Raw genomic sequence first — 25,909 nt, forward strand, 5'->3', positions numbered from 1 at the left:
GGGAATTTGGACGAGTGGTAGAGTGCTTGCCTAGCACGCACAAAGACCTGGGTTTGATTTTCAGTATTACATACATGGAAAAGCCAGAAGTGGTGCTGTGGCTCAAGTGGTAGAGTGCTGACCTTGAAGAAAGCCCAAGGACAGTGCTCAGACTGTGAGTTCAAGCCCCAGGACTGGCAAAGTAAAAAGAAAAGAAAAGAAAGAAAATGTGAGGGGCCAGGAGTTTGGCCTAGTGGTAAAGTGTCTAACATGCACAAAAGCCCAGGTTCAATTCCTGGTACCACATACATAGAAAAGGCCATAAGTGGTGCTATGGCTCAGGTAGTAAAGCTCTGGCCTTAAGAAAGTCGAGGGACAGTGCTCAGATCCTGCATTCAAGCCCCAAGACTGGCAAAAAAGAAAAAAAAAGGGGGGGGGCAGGAGTTTGGCCTAGTGGTAGAGTGGTAGACCTGGGTTTGATTCCTTGGTACCACATACATAGGAAAAAAAAAAAAAAGCTGGAAGTGGTGCTGAGGCTCAAGTGGTAGAGCTCTAACCTTGAGAAAGTCCAAGGACAGTGCCCAGAACTGGCAAAAAAAAACAGTAAAGGCAGGAGCTGGAGAAAAGTGTAGGTTATTTAAGACCAGATCTTCTGCCTGGCACCAGTGGCTCAGGCTTGCGATCCTCGCTACTCAAGAGGCTGAAGGATTTGAAGCCACCCTGGGCAGGAAGTCCATGAAACTGTCTCCAACTAAACACACACACACACACACACACAAACTGGACAAAGAGTTCAGCTAGTCTTCAGAAAAAAAGGTAAAGGACAGCACCCAGGCCTGAGTTCAAACCCTAGTATCCACACTGCATTTTCAGGCATCAGATGACAGCCAAATCGGGTGAATGTGGAGAGTCATGAGGCAGGGAGTGTGGCAGTATTAAAGTGACCTACCAAGGAGCAGCAGGGCTCAGACAGCAGTGACCCCAGGCAGCCAGCCAGGAAGAAAGACAAAGGAGTGGCCAGATGGGAGCCCTAGCTTGCAGTCATGACCTTGGCAAGCTACGCAGGAAGGCCGTTAGGAGGTAACTCCCCCTCCGGACACTGCTCACATTCTCGGATTTTCTTCTGTCACTCTTTGAGAAAAGCCAGTCCAGCAGCCAGAGCCCTAAGGCTTAGGTACTGCAGATGGCAGCGGGTGGAGAGAGTGGAAGGGGATCCGAGGCCACTGAAGAAATCTGGACTTCATGGCACACCAAGGAGAGGACACTGAGGAAAAGGGAAAAGGAGTCTCACTTGTTCATAGCTGGAGTTTTCTTTTTTGCCAGTCCTGGGGCTTGAACTCAGGGCCCGAACACTGTCCTTGGATTTTCTCAAGGCTAGAGCTCTACCATTTGAGCCGCAGCACCACTTCCAACTCTTTCCGTGCATGTGGTACCAAGGAATCAAACCTGGGTCTTTGTGCTTGTGAGGCAAACACTCGACTACTCGGCCAAACTCCTGGCCCCTGTAGCTGGGGTTTTCTAGGACCAGGCAGTATGCAGGCCTTGAGCTGGACTGGAAGTCCTGGGCCCTGGGCTCAAGACAGGACCTAGAGGGTCGGTGGCTGGGCTCCAAGGCTCAGGACAGGCTCTAAACCTGGAAGAAAGTATGGGAAAGAGTCTGGGGTACCACTGCCTGGTTGAAGTTGAAGGTTTGAGTTTGTGGCCCTGGTTAGGAGCCCAGGTGGATTCTAGTTTTTGTCATCAGGGGTAGGTTAGCTGCCCTCAGTTTCCCCATCTGTAAGTAGGAATCACAAAACCTATCTTATGGGATATTCTCGTGAGACTTCAGTAAGTAATGATATAAAATGCCTTTGGTCTCTATAAACGCTTCCTCTGTCTTTTGGGGTGCATAGGTCCATAGGCAGCCTTGAATAGATAAGGGATGTCCATGCCTCTGGCAAGCTAAAAATCCAGAAAACACCGGAAGTGGTGCTGTGACTCACGTGGTAGAGGGTGGAACAATGCCCTGGCTCTGAGTTCAAGCCCTAAAACTAGCCAAAAAAAAAAAAAAAAAGTCATCCCTTCCTGAGTGCTGAGGTTGCATTACAATTACAAGTATGTACCACCATGCTTGGTCAACAGGTAGACTTTTTGGGGGGGGAAAGAGTGTTCTTTTGGCAGTATTGGGAATTGAACTCAGAGCCTCAAGCTCCTTAGACAAGCACCTCTACCATGTAAGCCATTCCCTTGGCCCTTGTTTTCTTTTTGAGATGAAAGTCTTACCGTTTTATACAAACTGACTTTGAATGTGTATGCTCAAGTGATTCTCCTGCCTCAGCCTCCAGGAATAAACTGGGATTAGGTATATGTGCTGCTATACCCAATATTTAACAACTAGGACACATTAGTAAACAAAACACAATTATTACCTGTCCTGTGGAGCTTGTATTCCAGTGGTTAGAGACAAATAACAGACAAGTTAGATCATATGTCCAAACACTGGTTCTAGACCTGGGGCTATTTAGACCTTTGGCAGACATCTGGCGGTCTGGAGATGGTAATAGCTGTCACACTAGTTGTGCTTGTGGCATCTGGTGGGTGGAGGCGGGGCAGCTGCTAGCTATTCTCCAATGCACAAGGACTTACCTGGCCACAAATATCAACAGTGCCTTGGTTGAGTAACCATGTGCTAGGTGTGGATGCTTTTGGGGCAAAGTGGCGGGGGGTGGGGAGCTGAACTAGGATACAGGGAATGGTAGAAAAATCTAGATGGGAAGTAATTAGGGCAGTTCAGTAATTTGGGTCAGCCTGATTGAGGAGATGATTTTGTTTTGTGCCTGTACTTGGGGCTTGAACTCAGGGCTTGTGTTCTTGCTTGCTTTTCCTGCTAAAGCTGGCACTGCACCAACTTCAACCCATACCTCCTGGCATTTTGTTAGTTAACTGGAGTTAAGAGTCTCATGAGGTAGGGACTTCAGGGCCTCAGGAACAGAAGTTAAGATAGAATCTGCGATATGGGGACCTAGGAGACAAGACGTAAGGGTGAAACAGGGCACAGATTTAATATGGTCTATGCATTACCTCTCTCTCTTTCTCTCTCTCTCTCCCTTCCTCCCTCCCTTTATCCATTTATGCTTCTCCAATAGCTGGGATGATGACTGTACCACCATGCTCAGCATTATGAGATGAGATCCCATTAACTTTTTTTTTTTTGTGCCAGTATTGGGGCTTGAACTCACGGCCTGAGCACTGCTCTTGGGCTTTCTCAAGGCTAGAGCTCTATTACCACCACCATTTCTGGCTTTTTCCATGTACGTGGTACTGGGAAATTGAACCTGGGTCTTTGCGCAGGCACTCTTCCAGGAGGCCAAAATCCCAGCAACTGCCCCACACGCTTGGTTTGGTTTTGGTTTTGCAGTCCTGGGGCTTTGACTCGGGCCTGGACACTGTCCCCCGAGCCTCTTTTGCTCAAGGCTAAAACTCTACCACTTTAGTCCCAGTGCCCTCCTGGCTTTTCTGTGTACGGGGACTGAGGGATTGAGCGGAGGGCTTCACGCGTGCTAGGCAAGCACACAGCACTAGGCCACTCCCGGCCCGCTCACTCACGTTTGGATCTGGCCAACCTCAACCTTCAGATGCCATCTCCTGAGTAGTTGGGTAGACATGAAAGAGCCACGTCGGGGGCCGGGAGTGTGGCCTGGTGGTTAAGGCGCTTGCCTAGCGTGCGCGAAGACCCGGGTTCGATTCCTCGGTACCACATACATAGAAAAGGCCAGAAATGGCGCTGCGGCTCAAGTGGCCGAGTGCTAGGGAAAAGCCCAAGGACAGCGCGCAGGCCCCGAGTTCGAGCCCAGGACTGGCAAAACCAAAACCAAACCAAGCGTGCGGCCCTGCGCACCTACAGCGGTCCTGGGGCCCAGGGTTTACCTTGAAAGGAATCCTCAACAACCTGGCTGGTCTCCTTTTAGCTCCTGATCCTCCCATCTCGGCCTAAGGGAGCTGCACTCGCCACGCCCGGCCCTGCAAGTGTTTCAACACAGCTCCGCGCCCCGTCATCCCGCCTACACCCTCCTCGAGGAAGCGCGGGGAACCAGCCCGATGCCCTCCGAACTACACCTCCCACAAGACACCGCGGAGCCTCTTCCTCTCCCGCGGCGCCTTGAGAACCTCGGGAAATGGGCTCTCGCGGCCGGCGGAACTACAACTCCCATCAGGCACTGTGTTCCATCACATCCAGATTCAGCAGGGCGGGGCCGACTCCGGACTCCATTTCCCAGCGGGCCACACGGCGCGAGGAGGCGGGACCGTACTTCCCAGCAGGCTCCTGGCGGCGAGCGCCGCGGTGCCTTGTGTGGGATGTAAGCGCGGAGGTGGGCGCGGGGGACGGAGGCCAGGACGCTCCTTGGGGGTTTAGGGGGTTTGACCAGAGGTCTCCTCGGGAAGGACTCCAGGGCTCTGAGGGTATCGGCGTAGAGAGAGGGCGGGGCGTGTTCTGGAGGCCCTCGGAAAGGTCCTTGGCGCCCACCCCTAGTGGGGCCGGGGGTCCCGGGTTTGGAGGGGCGCGGAGGCCCTTGTTCCTCGGCCGAGGGGTCTCGTCGAGCGAGGAGGGGCAGCCGGTGGGCGCCGGTGAAGGGGGCGGGGAGGCGAGGGAGCTGTGGGGGGATGTGGCACCTCGGCGGAGCCTGGTGAGGGTCCCCCCCAACACACCCAAGCCAGACCCTCTTTCTCTCTCCTCGGGCTCCCGGGCAGGCCGCCGCCCGCCGCTATGGGGCTGAAGGCCGCCCAGAAGACGCTGTTCCCGCTGCGCTCCATCGACGACGTGGTGCGCTTGTTCGCCGCGGAGCTGAGCCGGGAGGAGCCCGATCTGGTGCTCCTCTCCTTGGTACTGGGTTTCGTCGAGCATTTCCTAGCTGTCAACCGTGTCATCCCCACCAACGTGCCCGAGCTCACCTTCCAGCCCAGCCCCGCGCCCGACCCTCCAGGCGGCCTCACCTACTTCCCCGTGGCCGACCTGTCCATCATCGCTGCTCTCTATGCCCGCTTCACCGCCCAGATCCGTGGCGCCGTCGACCTGTCCCTCTACCCGCGGGAAGGGGGTGTCTCCAGCCGGGAGCTGGTGAAGAAGGTCTCTGATGTCATATGGAACAGCCTCAGCCGCTCCTACTTCAAGGACCGGGCCCACATCCAGTCTCTCTTCAGCTTCATCACAGGTTGGAGCCTGACAGGAGGCCTGGGGAGAGAATGAATCTTGGCCCACCTCTTCTCAGCGCTGTGTGGTTTACAGAACCCTTTTGAGACCTGAAAACCTAGTGGGGAGGGGCAAGTGTTTGTCCCTTGCAGTTGGGGGGGGGGACTGAGATCTCCCAAGAGCGCACAGAATGGCGGTACTGGGACAGGAACCTAATAGCTTCACTCCAAAGCTTTTCATCTTTCGTGTGTCCCCTCAGTACCGTTAGACCTGCCATTGAGCAGCCATGGCTCTCCTGAAACACAGAAGGTGGCAGCAGATTTGGGGGGGGGGAGGTGTAGGGATAAATTAGGAGGATTTGTTGCTGGATGTGGGAAAAAAAAAAAAGAATGTTGACTAGAGGGTCCAGTTGTTATTATTGTTGTTTCAATCTAATAGATGTGATCTGATAGGCACATTTTTGAATGATCAGAAGTAGGTGACACATGCCCAGACAAGAAAGGGGGAGGGTCAGAGGCTGGCTAGAGCTACGATAGATCCAGAACATGCCTGGCCTTTTCTGGGGACAAGCACATAACTGGAGGGGGAGCCTCTCCTATGGAAGGTACAGCAGGTGTCGTGGGCAGGAGCTCCATTTGAGACCTGGGGGTATGTGAGCTGGAGTGTGGTACATGAGTACCTGGCCTCCTGTCCACTAGGCCAGAAAAGTCCCAGAGAACCCTCTCTTGTTATTGCCCCTCCTCCAGGCACCAAACTGGACAGCTCTGGCGTGGCCTTTGCTGTAGTAGGAGCCTGCCAGGCCCTGGGTCTCCGCGATGTGCACTTGGCCCTGTCTGAGGATCATGCTTGGGTGGTGTTTGGTCCCAATGGGGAGCAGACAGCTGAAGTCACATGGCATGGCAAAGGCAATGAGGACCGCAGGGGCCAGACAGTCAACGCCGGTGTGGCTGAGCGGGTATGTAGCCCTCCCATCTTATCCCCCTTGTGTTCTGCTAGCACAAGTTAACCAAGGTACTCTTCTTCCCTGGGCCACACACTAAGCCCATTGCCTGCAGTCATGCCCCGTAGCAGGCACACGGGGCCATCCTGATCCCTTCGTTCTTGTTCTCCCTCCCCAAGAGCTGGCTATACCTGAAAGGATCATACATGCGCTGCGATCGCAAAATGGAAGTGGCATTCATGGTGTGTGCCATCAACCCCTCTATTGACCTGCACACAGATTCCTTGGAGCTCCTGCAGCTACAGCAGGTGAGGGGTGTGCCTGCAGCACTGCGCCTGGCAAGGCCGCTGCCTCAACCTGCAGGGTGGTCCTGGGCAGGGGTTCAGCTTTCTTTCTGTACATGAATGCTTTGTTTCCTGGAGTTATTGGGACAGTGGAATTGAGACCTGAAAGGGCTTTGATTCCCTTGAAGGGTTGGTTCCTGCACTCTAGCCCTCCCTCCTTGGTGGGGGTTCTTAGTGGTTCTGAATTGCATGCCACCTGCTAGGCACCTGCCCCTTCTCTTAACTCATAACTCCCTTCTTCGGCCCTAGAAGCTGCTCTGGCTGCTCTATGACCGGGGACATCTGGAAAGGTCAGTAAGGAGAAGTGGCCAGACTAGGGCTTGGGGGCCAGAGGGATGAGTGGCATCCTAGACTTAGGCTCCTTTCACAGGTACCCCATGGCGCTAGGGAACCTAGCAGATCTGGAGGAGCTGGAGCCCACCCCTGGCCGGCCAGACCCGCTCACCCTCTACCACAAGGTGAGGGCATCTCTGGAGGTAGCAGGAGCTAGCCTCCAACAATGGCTGGGGTCTCCTTTCTGGGAACATGGAAGGAGCAGTTGAGGGGAGGGCTTTGGGAGCATCTTCCACCCAGTCCCCATTCTATATCAACTGCATTGTCAGTGGAATCAGGGTTGCCCAAGGGGTGCTCTGTGGGCCCAGCCTAAGACTGGCAGAGCCTCAGTTGGTTCCCCCAGAGGCCATGCATGGGAGGCAGGGGTGGGGGGAACATAGAGGGTTGAGGTGGGGGGTGTTAGGCCTGGAAACCTTTGGTGTTTTTCTGAAGAGTGAGTGAGAAACCCTGTGAGAGGCCTGGCCTGAGAGCGCTGCCCCTCCCCTCCCTAGGCCTTGCTCTGTGGGGGTTCCTGGGTCCCCATCCTTATAATCTACTTCAGGCCCCTGCAATCACCTTCCACGGTGGAGCTGGGGAAAACTCCATGATCTCCCTTTTGTACCTTCTGGGTGTGACTTGATGGAGCATTTATGTCAACCTAGACAGTGTGTGTGAGTGTGTGGGGGGGTGGGGGCTGCCTCCCTGAGGTTTCTCTGCCCCATCCTGCAGGGCATTGCCTCAGCCAAGGCCTACTACCGTGATGAGCACATCTACCCGTACATGTACCTGGCTGGCTACCACTGTCGCAACCGCAATGTGCGAGAAGCCCTGCAGGCCTGGGCCGACACTGCCACAGTCATCCAGGAGTGAGGGCTTCCCCCACTTAGGCCTCCAGCCCTTCCTTTCCCTTTACTCACTTTCCAACCACTCTTGTCCAAGAGTGAGACCAGAGTTCCAAGCTCTGTCCCTTCTCCCTCCGTTCAGTCCCTAGGCAGCCAAGACTACCATCTCCAAGGAAGTAGGGGCCTCTGGTTAGACCTTTCCCTCTTCTTTCCACCAGTTTCTAACCTAGCCTTACCTCCCCTCCTTACTCGTGTGAGTACTCCGATATAGGTACCCTCATGTGTGTTGGGGGGGGGGGGAAGCTCGGGCTGTTCCCCATCTGCTCCCTGGGGGGCATCTGTCACCCGTCCCACATGCTCCCTCCTCTCTCAGCTACAACTACTGCCGAGAAGACGAGGAGATCTACAAGGAATTCTTTGAAGTGGCCAATGATGTCATCCCCAACCTGCTGAAGGAGGCAGCCAGCTTGCTGGAGGCAGGCGAGGAGCGGCCAGGGGAGCAGACTCAGGTGAAGAGCTGGAGCCCACCCTTCTGTCTGCACAGGGTCCCCGTCACAGGACTGGGGACTGCGTGTGCAAGGAGGCCCAGGGCTGTGTGCTCTTGCTGTGGCCAGGATCCTGGGTTTGAAGGAACTGAGAGTGTTGGGGGTTTCTGCCCTGCCTCTTTGGGTATATGGGTGGCAGCCTTCTCTCTGATGGACACTAGATGAAGGCAGCGATGGTCCTCCCGCCTCTCTTTGGCTGAGGACTGGCTTTGTAAAAGGAAGGAGGTCCTGACCCACATTCACCTCTACAGTCAGGGCCCTGCTGGGGTGGGAACCTGGCCTGTAGCTGGTGTCTGGCCTGCACTCTACTTCCCCTTCCCCTTTTCCTTTGCCCAGGGCACCCAGGGCCAGGGTTCCGCCCTCCAGGACCCTGAGTGCTTCGCTCACCTGCTGCGATTCTATGATGGCATCTGCAAGTGGGAGGAGGGCAGCCCCACGCCCGTCCTGCACGTGGGCTGGGCCACCTTCCTCGTGCAGTCCCTAGGCCGCTTCGAGGGACAGGTGAGGGGGCTGGGTGCTACATCCTTGGGAATAGATGGAACAGACCCCTGGTCGGCCGCTGGGTCCTGTGGGCCATGCAGTTCCCAGCGTCCATCTACAACACCTTCCCGCCGCTCTCCCAGGTGCGGCAGAAGGTGCACATAGTGAGCCGGGATGCGGAGGCAGCTGAGACAGAGGAACCCTGGGGTGAGGAGGCCCGGGAAGGCCGACGGAGGGGGCCACGTCGGGAGTCCAAGCCAGAGGAGCCACCCCCCCCCAAGAAGCCTGCACTGGACAAGGGCCCCAACTCTGGTCAGGGTGCGAGTTCGGGACCACCCCGAAAGCCCCCAGGAACAGTCTCCGGCACCGGCCGGGGGCCCGAAGGCAGCAGCGCGGTTCAGGCTCCAGCACCTGCCGCATCCCCACCGCCAGATGGCCCGGTGCTCACCTTCCAGAGTGAGAAGATGAAGGGCATGAAGGAGCTGCTGGTGGCCACCAAGATCAACTCGAGCGCCATCAAGCTGCAGCTCACTGCGCAGTCGCAGGTGCAGATGAAGAAGCAGAAGGTGTCCACGCCCAGCGACTACACTCTGTCCTTCCTCAAGCGGCAGCGCAAGGGCCTGTGACCTGCGGGGATGCAGGCGGGCTCGGGGAGCCCCGTCCAGCCCTCTGTCCATCCAGGCTCCCCCCACCCCCAGCCAGCTCCACCCGCAGCCCCTCAAACCACGAGGTTGGGCCTACAACCTGGCTCTACCTCCGCTCCACCCCAGCTCCCCGGTTTACCTTCCCTCCACTCCCTGATGGCCACCGTGGTCCCAGAGTGTGGTCCCCGCTCCCCCCACCCCGGCCGCCCAGCTGGCATGAGCTTCACCGCGGCCCGCGTGCGGCCAGAGGCCCAGGCCCGGCCCCGGAAAGCGGCCATAGAGCCCGAGCACTGCGCCGGCCCGGGCCAGACAGGCCGGACTGACTGACCGCAGGCCTTCTCCTGCCTGGGACTCGGGGACTCACGCCGCCCCTCGGACACACTTCCGCACCGCAGAGTCCACACCTAGGGACCCCGTGTCCCCAACCCCGGGCGAGCCCCCAAGTCCTGCGACCGAGCCCAGAGGCCGCCTTCCCGGCCGGCTCCCCTCGGCGCCCGGTCCCTGCCATCCCCGGGGAGGAAACCTGCAGCAGGGGTGGGGAGGCGGGCGGGGCCGACCTCTTCCTGTTTTGTACATAGATTTATTTTTCAGTTCTAAGGGAGATGAATACATTTTGTTAAAAAAAAAAAAAAAGGCCTGCACCTGTCCATGTTTCATCCTCCGGGTCCGGGGTGGGCGGGGCGCCCTCCGCCTCCGCCTCGGCCCCCGCCCCGCCCCCGCCCCCGCCCCCGCCTCCGCCTCCGCGCGCCCACCTGTGGAGCTCCACTCCCTGCGCCGGGCCCGCTCCCGGGCGCCTCCTCCCGGCCCGACGGCGCCCCGGCAGCGGGCGGCCGGCCGCGGGCGGCCCCGGCCCCGCCCCGCCCCAGGGCCCCGGCCCCGCCCTCGCGGCCTCCGCGCCCGCCCCGCCCCGCCCCGCCCCGCCGCGCGCCCCGCGCCGCCCCGCGCCGCCCCGCGCCGGCTCCGCAGCTCTCGCCCGCCGGCCCGCCCGGCGCCGGGCCATGGCGCTGCTGCGGGACGTGTCGCTGCAGGATCCGCGGGATCGCTTCGAGCTGCTGCAGCGCGTGGGGGCCGGAACCTATGGCGACGTCTACAAGGTGCGCCGCGCGGCGGGACGCGCGGAGCCCGGGAGGAGGGGGCTCGTGCCCGGCCGCGCGGGAGGCGCCGGCCCTGCCCCCGCCTCACCCTTCGCCCCCCGCCCCGCAGGCCCGCGACACCGCCACCTCCGAGCTGGCCGCGGTGAAGATTGTCAAGCTGGACCCAGGTGAGGCCCGGGCGGGGCCGCTGCGTCGCCGGGGAGCGCGGGCGGGCGGGCGACGCGGGCGCAGAGTTGACATTTCCCAGACCCTCCGCGAGACCCTGGAGGAGCGGCCTGTCACCTGTCGTCGGGTCTGGAGCGGGGCTCTCGAGTCAGCCTGTGTTCCCTGTGCTCCCCAGGGGACGACATCAGCTCCCTCCAGCAGGAAATCACCATCCTGCGTGAGTGCCGCCACCCCAACGTGGTGGCCTACATCGGCAGCTACCTCAGGTGAGGCTACTCCACCCTCCCCCCCGCAGCCCCCGCGTGGCCGGCGTGCCCACCCAGCCCCGTGTCTCCTCCCCAGGAACGACCGCTTGTGGATCTGCATGGAGTTTTGCGGAGGGGGGTCCCTACAGGAGATATACCACGGTGCGGAGCCCCCAGGGCTGCTGGAGTCTTGCCCAGCATGGGAGCAGCAGGGGACAGGCCAGGCTGGACTTGGGCTCCTCTCTACTCCTGTCTGGCTGTGTGACCTTGAGTGCAAGCTGTTCTTCTCTGGGCTCAGAATTCCATCTTCTGCAAAGGGATGTGGTCACACCTGTTTCCGTTAGAAGTAGCTGCGGCACTCCCCAGATAGGGTGGCAGGGAGGGTACCCATATCTCTCAGACCCCCATGCCAGCCCTCACCCTTTCTATTTCAGCCACTGGGCCCCTGGAGGAACGGCAGATTGCCTATGTCTGCAGGGAGGCACTGAAGGTAACTGGGCCCGTGTAACCTTCTTTCAGCTCCAGGCGAGCCGTGGGTGCAGAGCCCAGCTGACCAGTGGGGTGAGGGGGGGGGTGCTCCAGACAGAGCTGGCCCAGGGGGCTGTGGGTCCTAGAGGGGAAGGGGCCCCAGCCCTGTTGCCGGAAGCAGCCCATTTCCCTCTTGGCTCAGTCACTTCCTGTTTGGGGAGAGGGGAGGAAGAAGTGGCTTGGGTGGGGGGCCCTAGTCCTGAGAAGGGGTTCAGTGACAGGATATGTGCCGCCCTCAGGGACTCTACTTTTTCCTCAGGGGCTCCACCATCTGCATTCTCAAGGGAAGATCCACCGAGACATCAAGGTAGGCAGGGGCCGGGTTGAGGGCGTGCGGTGCGGCTCAGGGACAGCGGACTGAATCTCTCCTCCATTTCCACAGGGAGCTAACCTTCTCCTCACTCTCCAGGGCGATGTCAAGCTGGGTCAGTACCTAGGGACACACTGAGGGTGAGGGCTCTGTGGAGGCCTAGAACCGCTAGAGAGGGCCCAGAACCCTGGGGTTAGTCACTTTCCTACTCTAGCCTCAGTTTCCCCCCTTAGGATATTCCCTTCCTGCTGGTATCTGGCTGTGGTCAGGCCTGGATGGCATCCTGGCATGGGACCAGGCACCCAGCAGGGATATAGAGGGTGGATGACCCCTTCCAGGAAGGGGACCTGGCCAGGCCTGGGGCCAGTGGCAGCTGTGGCTGGACCTGGCCACCTGCCCATCTAAGCCCTTCCAGGTGCATCCTGAGCAGGAGCCCCAGGGGTGATGGGGGTGGCGAGGAGAGCCACAGATCTGGTGAGAGCTGCTCTTGTTCCTGCAGCGGACTTTGGGGTATCTGGGGAGCTGACAGCATCTGTGGCCAAGAGGAAATCTTTCATCGGGACTCCATACTGGTGAGGCTGGGGCTTGGGAAGAGGGATAGGGGCCAGAAGTAGGGGTCCTGGCCCCATCTGTGACTCCACTTCTAGGATGGCACCGGAGGTGGCCGCCGTGGAACGCAAGGGTGGCTACAACGAGCTGTGTGATGTGTGGGCTCTGGGCATCACTGCCATTGAGCTGGGCGAGCTGCAGCCCCCACTATTCGACCTGCACCCCATGAGGTCAGCCTAGTCCACGCCCCTTGCCCGGTGCTTGCCCTGCTGACTTTTGACTCCTGACCTCAACCCTCCCCCAGGGCCTTGATGCTCATGTCCAAGAGCAGCTTCCAACCACCCAAGCTGAGGGACAAGACTCGCTGGTGAGGCCCCACTGGGTTTGGACCTCCTTTTCCAGCCAGGCCTCTCTTCAATGGGAAGTTTGGGGGGGGGGGTTGTGCTGACTGCAGGGCCTGGTGTGGATGGTAGCAAAGGGCAGATGGCTGGTGAGGGGCCATGTGCAACAACTGTCCTGCTCTGACTGCTCCTTGCTGAGTGGGCCCAGCTGGCTTCTGGAAGCTTCTGGAGCAGGGATGGAACGACCAGTAGGAAGCCCCGAAAGGGCCTAACCTCTTTCTGGGTGGGGGCTTTTGTAACCACCAGGACCCAGAATTTCCACCACTTCCTCAAGCTGGCGCTGACCAAGAACCCCAAGAAAAGGCCAACAGCTGAGAGGCTTCTACAGGTGGGAGGTGGGGCGTGCCTGGGGCTCCAAGCGCTGATGCCTGGAGGCCACAGCTGACCTGAGCACCCCTCACTCCTCCAGCACCCATTCACAACCCAGCAGCTCCCTCGAGCCCTCCTCACTCAGCTCCTGGACAAGGCCAGTGATCCCCACCTGGGAACCCCCTCCCCTGAAGACTGTGAGCTAGAGGTAAGCAGGGAGAAGTGGGGAGGGGCTGGGCACCTGTCTGCAAGGAGACACTGAAGGAGATACTGGTTAAGGTTCCTCCCTACCTGCCCTCCCGGACTGGGGCTTGAACTCAGAGCCTGAGTGCTGTCCTTTAGCGTTTTCACTCAAGGCTGGCTCTCTACCACTTGAACCACAGCTCCACTTCCAACTTTTTGCTGGTTAATTAGAAACTGGGTCGCACCGTCTTTCCTGCTTGGGCTGGTTTTGGTCCTCAGATCTTAGAGTAGCTAGGATTAAAGATGTGAGCCTCTGGTGCTGGCTCCAAGTCATAGTATTCCAGCACAGTGTTTAAACACAGAGAGCTTGCTCAGTAGACATTTTCCTTGGGCTGGGTCTTGCTGCCCCTTTGACAGGTTCCCACTCTTGAGCCCAGGCTAACTAAGGCCATGGTTGTGCTATTTTGCTTTCTGTGTGACTTCTGGCAAATCACTTAACCTCTCTGCGCCAGTTTTTCCCATCTGTGACACATGAGGGTGCCTATTTTATCTCACAGCAACCTCAGAGGGTTTTCACCAAAACAGAACTCCCCATGTGTATGCCCTCGCAGAATTCCTGGCAGGAGATGGCATTGAGTATCAGCGCACTGCTTTTCCTTCTTAGACTTATGACATGTTTCCAGACACCATTCACTCCCGGGGCCAGCACGGCCCAGCCGAGAGAACCCCTTCCGAGATTCAGTGTGAGTCTTCTGGCTTTTTTGTGCATGGATTAGGGGTGTGTTGGGGGGGGTGGGGAATCAATCCTGAGATTCCTGCCCCCTGACCCTGTACTCTGGACTTCCCAGTTCATCAGGTGAAGTTTGGTGCTCCTCGTAGGAAGGAAACCGACCCAATCAATGAGCCGGTAAGCTGGGCACAGCGAGGGGCTGTGTGGGCCTCTGGTGTAAGAGGTTGCTTTCACACAGGGGCTACCTAGACCACCTACAAATCCACAGCTAATGGCTGCATTGTGGGCCACTTTCCTTTAGACAGTGACTACAGCAGACAGGCCTAAGACTAGAGGGGAGGTATGGCTCAGTGGTAGAGCAAGCATGGGTCTGCATTCCCCAGTGCCATGCTTATAATCCTAGCTACTCAGGAAGCTGAGATACGAGGATCACAGTTCCAATCATGTTCAGGCAGGGAAGTCCATGAGAAGATGCTGCTGCCGCCGCCGCTGCTGCTGCTGCTGCTTCTTCGTCTTCTCTTCTTTCCAGGCCAGGGGCTTGAACTCAGCACTACTTCTGGCTTTTTCTGTGTATATGGTACCCAGGAATTGAACCCAGGGCTTTGTGGATGCTAGGCACACTTCTCGCCCATCCATGAGACTCTTATCTCCTAGTAACCTCCAAAACAGAGAAAGTAGGGTATGGGTCAAGTGGTAAAATGCCAGCATTGGGCAAAAAAGCTCAGGGCCAGCACCCTGATTCAAGCCCCAGCACCAGTGTGCACACATATGCTTGGCTTTGTCAACACAGAGCTGACCTAGCCTCTCTGCCTGACTAACAGTGTTACTGTGCATTGTCCGTCTTCCTGTCTGTCCTCTTTCCTGGCATCTTGCCATCTGTATAGCTAGGATTAGAGGAATATGCCACCAGTACCTGGCCTTTGTTTTGTTTTGTTCTGAAATAAAGTCAGGTTTTATGATCAGGCTAGCTTAGAACTCGTGAACTTCCTGCCTGAGATTTCTGAGGGTTATGATGACACTCATGGCTACCGTATTGGCTTTCTTTCTTTCTTTTTTCTTTTTTTGCCAGTCCTGCGCTTGAGCTCAGGGCCTGAGCACTGTCCTTGGACTTTCTCAAGGCTAGAGCTCTACCACTTGAGCCACAGCACCATTTCTGGCTTTTTTCTATGTATGTGGTACCGAGGAATCGAACCTGGGTCTTCGTGCATGCTAGACGAGCATTCTGCCACTAGGCCTAACTCCCAACACTGGCTTTCCTGCCAGCTTCCAGGTTGCTTGCTTGCTTGCTTCCTTCCTTTCTGTCCTGGGGCTTGAACTCTGGGTCTGGGCTCTATCTCTGAGTTCTTCAGCTCAAGGCTACTGTTCTACCTCTTGAACCACAGCACCACTTCTGATTTTCTGGTTGTTAGTTGTAGATAAGAGTCCCACAGGCCTGGATTTTGGCCTAGTGTTAGAGGGCTTGCCTAGCATGCACAAAGACTCCGGTTTGATTCTTCAATACCACATATACAGAAAAAGCCGGAAGTGGTGCTGTGACTCAAGTGATAGAGCTCTAGCCTTGAGAAAGCCCAAGGACAGTGCTCAGGCCCTGAGATCAACCCCCGGAACTGGCATTCACACACACACACACACAAAGTCCCACAGACTTTTGTGCCTGGGCTGGCTTTGAACCACAATCCTCAGATCTCAGCCTCCTGAGTAGCTTGGATTACAGGTGTGAGCCACCAGTGCCCGGCTTCTTGCCAGCTTTCATTGGCCTCTCACAGTTTTTCTCTTTGCTTTTTTCCTTGTATCTCTGCCTGGTTTCCTCCAGTGGGAGGAAGAGTGGACACTATTGGGAAAGGAGGAGCTGAGTGGGTAAGTGAGGGAGGAAAGCTGCGTAGTGGTTGAGGGGCCTGTGGAGAGACTGACACCTGGCCCTTCTCCCTCATGCCCAGGAGTCTTCTGCAGTCCGTTCAGGAGGCGCTGGAGGAAAGGTGAGGGGCGGGTGCTCCCGAAGGGGCGGGGCTTCTAGGCCTGGGAGCCAATCCCATTTCATAGCCCTTGTCTACTGCTTTGTCTCCCATAGGAGCCTGACTATCCGACCGGCCTCAGACCTCCAGGTGGCGTAGCTGGATGGGGGGGGGGGGGAGATGTACACACAGGTGCCAGGGCTGTCTGCTAACCTCATAGCCCTCTTACCAGGAGCTGGACTCCCCAGATGATGCCATGGGCACCATCAAGCGCGCCCCTTTCTTGGGGCCATCTCCCACTGAGCCGGCTGAGTCGGTTCTCTCCACCTCCCCAGGTGAGCCCCAGGCTTGGGAGGTCAGGAGGGGCCTAGAGTGGGGACCCGGGCTAGTAGTCACCACAGTCTGTACCTGCAGGAACCCTGCCCCCACCTCCCACAGGCCCCAGCAGCCCCTCAGTGCTGCCCACAGCCTGGGCCACCATGAAGCAGCCGGAAGATCCTGAGGTGAGGGGCCACGAGGGAGGTGGGCAGTGGGCACGATGTCACCTTGGCCCTGACTGCTTCCCTCCCTCCCAGAGGTCATCCTGCCATGGACTCCCCCCAACTCCCAAGGTGCACGTAAGTGTTCTTCTGCACCCCGTCTCCAACCTTGCTCTGCCATCCACCTGCCCAGTGCTTCCCCAGGCCCCCTCTCAGCCCCTCGCCTCCTCCCCAGATGGGCGCCTGCTTCTCCAAGGTCTTCAATGGCTGTCCCCTTCGGATCCATGCTGCCGTCACCTGGATCCACCCTGTCACTCGAGGTGGGTCAGAAGATGCCGCAGCCAGGGGATTGTGGGCTGGGCTTTGTGGGCCGCTGACCTCTGACCCAGTGTTCCCACCTTTAGACCAGTTTCTGGTGGTGGGGGCTGAGGAGGGCATCTACACGCTCAACCTGCACGAGCTGCACGAGGACACGCTGGAGAAGGTGAGGCTGCTGGCTGCGCTGGCCCTGGCCCCCCCCCCCCCCCCCCCCCCCCCCCCCCCCCGGCGCCAAGGAGGCCGCATGCTCACCCGCTGTCACTTTGTCCCCAGCTGATCTCCCACCGCTGCTCCTGGCTCTACTGCGTCAACAACGTGCTGCTGTCACTCTCAGGTAGGAGATGGGGCAGCTGCCCTGCCCCGTGCCCTGAACCCCCCTGAGCTCCTCATGTGCCTTGCTCCTGGCAGGGAAGTCCACACACATCTGGGCGCATGATCTTCCGGGCCTGTTTGAGCAGCGGAGGCTACAGCACCAGGCGCCCCTCTCCATCCCCACAAACCGCCTCACCCAGCGGATTATCCCCAGGTAGGGGCCACGCTGGGCCCGGGGCTCTGGGCAGAGCTGGCGGCAGGGGACACCGAGACTGTTAGGATCTTGGACCTCTCAGCTGCTCCCCTGTCCTCCCTGAGTCCCAGTGTCTCCTGCTGGTCAGTACACAGGGTAGCCACCTCCTTGACAGCGCAGCTATGGGGCTTCCTGACAGCATTCAGCTCAGAACCGGGCAAGGCAGGCGGAACACTTCATGAATCAGATGAGAATCAGTCGAGATGCCACCCTTGGCAAAACAGTCTCTTCCTGGTGCTGAGGCGGGCAGAGGCTGCAGGGCAGGGAGAGCCGAGTTTGAGGACAGAGCGAGGGGGGGGGGGGGAAGGGACGTAACTGCCAAGAGGCTGAGGAGGCAGCTCAGCCCTGCAGCTACTGCAGCTGCCACCACCAGCACCAGTCCTCAGACCTGGCTTTGTCCATGGGCTGCAGCACTGGCAGCATTTTAAACAGATCCATCTGTGTGCCAGTCAGGACGCTTCCAGCCGAAGGTGATTTCACCTGCCGGCCAAAAGCTGGACGTGGTGCCGTTCTGAGGCAGAGGATCTGAAGTGCTAGGCCAGCTACCTAAAAAGACCCAGTCAAGAACAACACAACACAGAAGTAAGTGTGGTGTTCCACGTAGCTGAAGGTTCAGGACAGGCTTAGCTTCAGGCTCAGTTGGATCCAGGTGTTAAGTAGCACTAGCTGGAGCTGGCCTGCATCTCTGGGTTTAATAGACTTTCTCCTCAAATGACAAATGAGGCGCCTGATCCAACCCAGTGGATCTAAAACCTCCATTTCCAAATCATCCCACAGATTTCACACCAGTTCTCACTGGCCCAGACGGGGTGCTCCTTGCTCTCCAGCCATTCGCTGGGGATGAGAGATGAGGTGCTAGGTCTGCCATAGGCAGGAGAACATCTCGGTCCTCTTACAGAAAGATGCTGGCCAGAAGCACGTATAGTGGGCTGTGGTGGATGGCAGATGAGCAGCACAAGGTGAACTGGGAAAAGAATGAGGACTAGCAGGGGCCGGGAGTTTGGCCTAGTGGTTAAAGTGCTTGCCTAGCATGCACGAAGGCCCGGGTTCGATTCCTTGGTACCACATACATAGAAAAAAGCCGGAAGTGGTGCTGAGGCTCAAGTGGTAGAGCTCTAGCCTTGAGAAAGTCCAAGGACAGCACTCAGACCCTGAGTTCAAGCCCAGGACTGGCAAAAAAAAAAGAATGAGGACTAGCAGCCTGGGTGGTATTTAGCGTGGACTGACAAGGTCAGGGAACAGGCTATGGGAGGGCTTGGCTTGGAACAGACTAGAAGTGGCCCTGAGTCTATCCTGGGGTTTGTCTGTTTTGGGGAGAGCACTTGATCATTCAGCTGATGATGACAGAGCCCAGAAGATTCCTAGCAGCGTCTTGGGGCTGGGAGAGAGCTGAGACCCCGCCCCTTGTCATGCATTCTTTGTTTGCAGAGGGAGGCAGACAGTACTGAGGTGCTGGAAGCTAATTGAGCCATGGCTCAAGGGTCATCCAGGCACTAGGACAGTGAGGGTGGTTTTGAACAGGTGCTTGGGAAGGCTTTGCTGAGAAGGTGCTGTTTTGAGCAGTATCTTAAGAGAACTGGGGTGTAGTTCTTGGCAGAGCTCTTGGTGGTTGTGTGTGAAGCCTGGGGTTGCTGCAGAGCAGCAACAACGAAAGACTAATCCTGTGGATTAGGGAAAAGCCACTGGGCAGAAGGTTGGGCCAGTGCAAAGGCCCTGGGGCCAAAAGTCAGCCAGGCCTACTTGAGGAACAGCAATGAAGCCAGTGTATTGTATCAGATGGAGTGAAAGGGAGCTAACTGAGGAGGCCTTCCGCTTTAACTCAGAGCCCAGTGAGAGTGGGTCGGGTCCTGAGCTCACCAGTGATGGAGCGAGGCTAGAAAGGGGGAGGTATAGCAGCCGTGGGGTGGAAAGCAGTGCAGTGGGGCTGGGGTAGAGATGGAGGAAATGATCATTGGTCCAGTTCTGGTTCTGTTTTGCCAGTGCAGCCAGCAGGATTTCCTGATGATAGGCTGTGGATGGAGAAGGGAGTCCCAGGGCTGGCGCCAGGCCCTACCCCAGCTTTAGGAAGGATGGAGCTGTCATCAGCTAGAGGTGGAGCAAGAGCCAGGGGGAGCTGAATTCAATTTTGTGAATTCACATGTGTTTCTGCGCCAGGCGCCTGTGGCTTGCATCTGTGATCCTAGCTGTTTAGGGGCTGAGATCTAAAGATTGAGGTTCAAAGCCACTCCAGGCAGGAAATACTGTGAGACTCTTAGCTCCAACAAAATGCCAACAAAGTCAAGTGTGGCTGAAGTGGTAGACAGCTAACCTTGAAGGAGGAGGAAGAGGAGGAGGAGGAGGAGGAGGAGGAGGGGCGGCACTGCCTGAACCGTGATCCACAGATCTTAGCCTGAGTAGCTACTAGTCATAAACCATGGGCACCTGGCCCAAGATAAAATTTTAATGTGCCAAGGAGACTTCCATCCATCCATCCCTCCATCCACAGCCGGGCGGCGGGGGCCGGAGAGATACTCCAAGGAGAGGGCTGATTTGAGCTCGGATGCCATGCGCAGATATAGTGGTGGGGTGTGGAAGCAGAGGACCCACTGGGAGGGCAGCCCTGCACCTGGTGTCCAGCATCCTCCAGGCTTTCTGAGCTTCCTCCCCAGGCAAGCCAGCCTGGGCTTGGGCCCGGGGCCTGCAGGAAGCTGCCCACGGAAGCCCTGGTGAGTCACAGCAGCCTGGGGCCCCAGTCTGGAAGGTCAGAGTCACAGGGTCCACTTTGAACATCAAGAAGGGAAAACATGAATTATTCAGAGGAAGAAGCAAATACAAAGCTACATGCCAAAATATATGCCACTGTCCTACCCGAAGGCCAGCTGGGAAGAGAGTGAGAGGAAGAAGGAGGGCAGAGGGCAGCGAGGGGCAGACGCCGGCTTCCTCCCAGGGGCCCATCTTGGCAGAAGTACAGACAGGGCCTGAGTCACTGGAGTGTCCATACCAGCACACGGCCCTGTTCCCTAGAGAACACCAGGCCTGCAGGGTCCCCTGGAAGGCTGTATGACCCCCATTACCAGGCCACCCACACCCTGGCTCTGCAGGCCTGTAGCCCCCACCAGAGCACAGTGGCAGAGGGCAGATGGTTATTATCAGAAACCTTACCCTCGGGGCCTGTTGGTGCATCTGTGAAATGGGCCAGGCCCGCCCAGCACCCAGAGCCGGCTCCACTTCTTCACCTGGCTTTGTCTAGAAAAGAATTCCTTTTTGTTTGGTTTGGTTTTTGTGTGTTGATACTGGAGCTTGAACTCAGGGCCTTTCACTCAAAGCTAGAGAGCTCTGCTGCTTGAGCCACAACTCTGCTTTCTGGCCTTTTGCTGGTGAATAGGAGACAAGAGCCTCCTACATTTGTCTGCCCAGACTGGCTTCAAAGCAGGGTCCTCAAATTTCAGCCTCCTGAGTAGTAAGGATTACAGGTGAGCTCTCAGATCCAGGTTTCTAGAAAAGATTTGTAAGAACTCAAAGCAGGTGGAAAAGCTACTGGATGCAAGTTTCTCCCTGGAGGAACTCGTATCATCCTGTCTGGGGCCCAAGAAATGGCTGCTACCGTTACCCTGGTTCTGCAGATAAGGAAATGGAGGCAGGGATAGGGGAAGCGACTTACCCAAGGCCATGCGGTGCTGGGTGTGGCTGTGGACTCCAGGCCACAGAGCTGCAGGGTGGCCACCATGACAGTAATGTGGAAAATAAAGGTGACCACACGACAGGGCTTTGGCTATAGGCGGCTCCCCAACTCCTGCCCTGTTTATCCACCCTCCAGGCGCTTCGCCCTATCCACCAAGATTCCAGACACCAAAGGCTGCCTGCAGTGTCGTGTGGGTAAGAGCTGGCTGAGCAGGGCCCAGCAGGGTGGGGTGCAGGCTGAGCTCCCTGCCCACCATCTGCCTCTCCCTCAGTGAGGAACCCCTACACGGGTGGCACCTTTCTGCTGGCTGCCCTGCCTGCCAGCATGCTCCTGCTGCAGTGGTACGAGCCCCTGCAGAAGTTTCTGCTGCTGAAGGTGAGGGGCGCTGGGGGAGGCCCAGGTAGGCCATAAGGTCTGGTGCAGAAATGGAGACCTGAGTACCCCCCCTTTCTGCCCTGTCCCCTCCTACCCCCAGAACTTCTCCAGCCCCCTGCCCAGCCCAGCTGGGATGCTGGAGCCACTGGTGCTAGATGGAAAGGAGCTGCCGCAGGTGTGTGTGGGGGCCGAGGGGCCGGAGGGGCCTGGCTGTCGGGTCCTGTTCCACGTCCTGCCCCTGGAGGCTGGCCTGACTCCTGACATCCTCATTCCACCTGGTGAGCAGGGAGGCTGGGCTGGGGGGGCAGGGGAAGAGGAGGAGGGAGACAGGCAGGAGCTAGGGGCTGCATGGCAAGCCACGGCAGTTTTGAACTCTCAACTGCCCTTCAGTGAACTTCAGCTGGAAAGATCTCCAGATTGGGCCTGGCATGTGGTGCGGCCTAGAGTTGAAGGCCAGCTAGAGCAATATGGTAAGGAAGGAGCTGGGCACCAGTGCCTCACACCTGTAACCCTAGCAACTTAGGAAGTGGAGATCTGAAGATTGTGGTTCAAAGCCAGCCCTCTAGGCACACAAATCTGAGTCTTAGCACTAGTTCACCAGCAAAAAGCCCAAACTGGAAGTATAGCTCATCAGTCAAAAAAGCTGAAAGTTCAAGGTCCTGAGTTCAAGCCTTAGTACACACACACCCCCCCAAACAGCTAATAGTCAAGAAAAATCTGCCCGCGCGTGGTCAGGCCTGGCAGGGAAGCTGGATACTGGCTGTGGAGATGGCAGGCAGGAGGTAAGAAAGGGACAGTGTATACAGAGAAGTCCGCCCAGGTACCAGGCCTTCGGCTATGATAGTCTTGTTCACAAGAGGATTTTTTTTTGTTGCCTATTCTAGGGCCTGTGTACTGTCCCTAAGCTTTTTTTATGTGTGTATGTGTGTGTGTGTGTGTGTGTGTGTGTGTGTGTGTGTGTGTGTGTGTGAGGGGGTGGGGGTCTTGGGGCTTGAACTCTGGGCCTAGACACTGCCCCTGAGCTCAAAGCTACCGGCCTACCTCTGAACCACAGCCCCACTTCCCATTTTCTAGTGATTAATTAAAGCTAAGGGTCTCATGTTCTTTAGTACCTGGGCTGGCTTTGAACTGAGATCCTCAGATCTCAGCCTCCTGAGTAGCTAGGATTACAGGTGTGAGCCACCATACCGGGCTGTCTATAAGCTATTTTGTTTCTGTTTTTGTTTTTTTTTTTGCCAGTCCTGGGCTTGGGCTCAGGGCCTGAGCACTGTCCTTGGGTTTTCTGAAGGCTAGAGCTCTGCCACTTGAGCTGTAGCACCACTTCTGGCATTCTTCTACGTATGTGGTACCGAGGAATCGAACATGGGTCTTCGTGCATGCCAGGCAAGCACTCTACCAATAGGCCAAACTCCCAGGCCCTCTATAAGCTTTTTTGTTCAAAGTTGGAGCTCTGCCACTTGAACTACATTTTTTTTTCCTTGCCAGTCCTGGGCTTGAGCTCAGGACCTGAGCACTGTCCTTGGACTAGAGCTCTACCACTCGAGCTTCAGCACCACTTCTGGCTTTTTTTTTTTTTTTTCTATGTATATAGTACCGAGGAATTGAACCTGGGTCTTCGTGCATGCTAGGCAAACACTCTACCACTAGGCCAAACTCCCGGCCTCTACTTCTAGCTTTTATAGTATATTAGAGATAAGAATCTCATGAGCTTTTCTGCTCCAGCTGGCTTTGAACCATGATCCTCAGATCTCAGCCTCGTGAGTAGCTAGGATGACAGGTGTGAGCCACCAGCATCCCGTGGCAGGATTTCATTCCTGAGTCTCACAGCAGCGCTGCCATATGCGCGTTGTTATGTCCAGGTCACTCGTGAGGAAACGTAGGCTGACAAGGGAAGTGTGGCGCCTGTCGCCTCTCTTTGGGAGGTGTGCACCACTAGGACCAAGGGAGTTCCCTTCCCCTCTCTGAGTTTCCTGGTAGAGACCAATGTGAGGCTCAAATGTTTTGATGACTGAAAGTGGCTGTGTCCCCCATATGCTGGAGGTGGGACTTGGGGTCAGACCTGATCCTCTTTTCTCTACCCACAGAAGGGATTCCAGGCTCTGCACAGCAGGTGATCCAGGTGGACAGGGACACGGTTCTGGTCAGCTTTGAACGTGAGTACCCCTGTGATCTGTGCCCGGGCGCAGGGGATCTGGGTAAGGAAAGCCGCGAGGCTCTGCACTTCCAGGAGGGGGCCCCCCTGTCTCCACCCACCAGCCCTATCCCTGTGCAGGCTGCGTGAGGATTGTCAACCTGCAGGGCGAGCCCACGGCTACACTGGCCCCTGAGTTGACCTTCGACTTCCCCATTGAGACTGTGGGTAAGTGAGGCAGAGCTCGGGTGCTAGAGCACCCCTATCTCAGAGCATAATACTAGGTGGCTTAGGGGTCAGGGGCTGGCGGGAGGCAAGAAGAGCTCCCCCAGCCCTTTTGGGTTTTGGGAGCCATCCTGGTCATCCAGTCAGGACCCAGAAGTGGGTCTTGGGGGGAGTGGCTCCCTGCCTCAGTGGGTAAGGGCTGGGCAGATGGAGCCACCCCTCCTCCCCTTCGCAGTGTGCCTGCAGGACAGCGTACTGGCCTTCTGGAGCCATGGCATGCAGGGCCGCAGCCTGGACACCAATGAGGTGAGCTGGGCCAGGGAGCTGGCTGCCCCGACAGCCCTTGTGACTTTGGAGAGGACCCTCCAAGGTGACTTCAGCACCCCTTGTCTTCCAGGTGACACAAGAGATCACGGATGAGACAAGGATCTTCCGAGTGCTGGGGGCCCATAGGTAGGTGGTGGCACCACGATGTCCCCTTTCAGGTACCCGAGGCCGGCAGAGGACCGGCATGCCTGGCCTCCTGCGGGGCTCACCTGTGCCTCTTTCCCCACCAGAGACATCATCCTCGAGAGCATTCCCACAGACAACCCTGGGGCACACAGCAATCTCTACATCCTCACCGGCCACCAGAGCAGCTACTGAGCTGTCCCTCCCTCCTCCCTGCTTGGGAAAAGTGTGCAAGAGCCCAAGTCCCACTCTGCTAGGGCTACAGGGCAGAAATAATCCTGATCAGTGTTTGGGGGCTCTCCCTCAAGGAGCAAGCACCCCCCTCAGCAATAACTGCACCCCAAGGAGCTGCCACCTCCTCCCTAGTAAGGGGATCCCCCCTTCCCAAGGCACAGTGGGGCCATCCTGCCAATCCATTCCATTTTGTTTCACATTCCCAGTTTCTGCCTAGAGCCCACCCCTGGCTCTGTCCTGGGGAACATGTATTTAAAAGAGAACTATATTGGTATTAAAACTGGCTGGTTTGATCCCACCGATCCCTGAGCGGCTGAGGAGCTGGCCCTGCCCCCGCCTCTTCGCCCTCCTCCCTCTCCGAGGGTGCTTGGTTGTCCTAGCATCTTCCTGGCAGCCTTCAGCTTTGCAGTTTTAGAGCTCTGTTGGTCAGGACCCCAAAGGACCCATGCAGCAAGGACCCTGAACCAAGGACTCACCCAGAGCACTGTTGCCGCAGGATCTCACTGTGTCCTGGGGCACAAGGCTGGCCAGGGGCTCTGTGAGCTGACTCCCTGATAGCAGCTGCCAGCTGGCTCCTGCCCACCACAGCCTCCTGTAGTGGTGTGGAACAGTGCACTTGACAGGCTAGGGGAGAAGATGGGGTGGAGTGTGTGCCCTGAAATGCTCCTTAGCACAAGGCTCCAGGGTCACTATCAAGATGCAGATGCATCCTCAGGAGGAACCATTATTGCAGGAGCCAGAGCTCAGGGCGCAGGTCCCTTGCGGTTCTGGTTGGGTCTTACCTTGCCCTTCTTCCACACTCCCCTAGCAGAGGGCTCAGAACCCTAGGTCAGGAGTCCCAACAGCCTCAGGCACTGATTGCCTGTTCTTGACAACAGCCTTTGGACAGGGGAAGCCACCCAGACAGGGAGCTGGCCCTGCAGGAGAGTGGGTGTACAGGCAGGACAGGCCAGGGAGGGCAGGTGGCAGCTCCAGAGCAGCACAGAAGCCCATCATCACTGCCGATGTTTAAGGGGACCTTTCCTATGCCTGGGCTGGCAGTGAAGCAATGGGGAGGGCAGATGACAGCTCCTGTGAACAGACACAAGGATGCCATTGTCCCCTTGTCCTCCCTCTTGAAGAGCCCTGGCTGTGCTGGTTCCAGTGACAGGAGTGTTTCTTGGCTGAAATGAAGAGCTAGACCAGGGGAAGGGATGCACCCCGTGTTCCCAGTGAGACCAGAGGAGAGAGGCAACTTCCAAGCTCTGATGGGCCAAATTAGAGGGAGGTGATAGGACCACAAAGCGAATCCCTCCCTTCCAGTTTTCCAGATTTCTTGGAGGAGTGTTGAAGGCAGGGGTGGAGAAGTGAGTGCCTAGCAGAGGCCAGGACACCCTGACCCCAGGTGTCCTGGGTCAGACCTGTGGCCATTACCACAAGAGCAGTGGACAGCGCCACCTTGTGGTAAATCATGGAGGCCTTAGGTCACATCTGAAGAGGGGGCTTACAGGTGTAATGTGCCAAAGTGGGGTAGGTATGTGTGTGTGTGTGTGTGTGTGAAAGGAAGGGCCTCCGAGGAAAGTGTTTTCTGCCAGCAAAGGCAAGCATAAGCCAAAGAGAAGACGAGGGAGCAGGAAACGCGTAATGACTGAGAGTACAACTCGTTTATTTATCTATTTGTTTATAGATAGCCCTTTCTTGAGATACATATTTTGAAATACGAAAGACAGAATGAGCTGGCAGGACATGCCTATAATCTCAGCACTCAGGAAG

At 57.2% G+C, this 25,909-nt stretch overlaps 2 protein-coding genes across 3 annotated transcripts; both read left to right on the forward strand.

Annotated features, from left to right (window-relative positions):
• The first annotated feature begins 4,262 nt into the window (after window positions 1-4,262).
• Men1 (menin 1) lies at window positions 4,263-9,401 on the forward strand. 2 transcript variants are annotated; one of them, XM_090347434.1, is made up of 10 exons: window positions 4,263-4,328; window positions 4,708-5,168; window positions 5,893-6,101; window positions 6,266-6,394; window positions 6,680-6,720; window positions 6,801-6,888; window positions 7,472-7,608; window positions 7,958-8,093; window positions 8,466-8,630; window positions 8,753-9,401. In XM_090347434.1, exons 2-10 carry the CDS (start codon window positions 4,724-4,726, stop codon window positions 9,233-9,235), a joined length of 1,833 nt encoding a protein of 610 aa, XP_090203560.1. In that variant the 5' UTR covers window positions 4,263-4,328; window positions 4,708-4,723; the 3' UTR covers window positions 9,236-9,401. The 2 variants fall into 2 exon arrangements, with proteins under 2 accessions (XP_090203560.1, XP_090203559.1); XM_090347433.1 differs by having other exon boundaries at window positions 4,270-4,316.
• An 841-nt stretch (window positions 9,402-10,242) lies between these two features.
• Map4k2 (mitogen-activated protein kinase kinase kinase kinase 2) lies at window positions 10,243-25,683 on the forward strand. Its single transcript, XM_090347464.1, has 32 exons — window positions 10,243-10,347; window positions 10,457-10,514; window positions 10,688-10,778; window positions 10,855-10,919; window positions 11,192-11,247; window positions 11,545-11,592; window positions 11,668-11,710; window positions 12,095-12,167; window positions 12,243-12,374; window positions 12,449-12,511; window positions 12,792-12,873; window positions 12,955-13,062; window positions 13,702-13,780; window positions 13,886-13,944; window positions 15,581-15,624; window positions 15,705-15,743; window positions 15,836-15,869; window positions 15,952-16,035; window positions 16,112-16,222; window positions 16,295-16,336; window positions 16,434-16,518; window positions 16,603-16,682; window positions 16,790-16,850; window positions 16,925-17,042; window positions 20,878-20,936; window positions 21,014-21,117; window positions 21,218-21,395; window positions 23,202-23,270; window positions 23,390-23,476; window positions 23,709-23,779; window positions 23,871-23,926; window positions 24,031-25,683. Exons 1-32 carry the CDS (start codon window positions 10,252-10,254, stop codon window positions 24,116-24,118), a joined length of 2,463 nt encoding a protein of 820 aa, XP_090203590.1. The 5' UTR covers window positions 10,243-10,251; the 3' UTR covers window positions 24,119-25,683.
• Window positions 25,684-25,909: the final 226 nt, after the last annotated feature.

Source organism: Megascapheus bottae, chromosome 16, assembly GCF_031878675.1.
Source record: "Megascapheus bottae isolate mThoBot1 chromosome 16, mThoBot2.hap1, whole genome shotgun sequence".
NCBI lineage: Eukaryota > Metazoa > Chordata > Mammalia > Rodentia > Geomyidae > Megascapheus > Megascapheus bottae.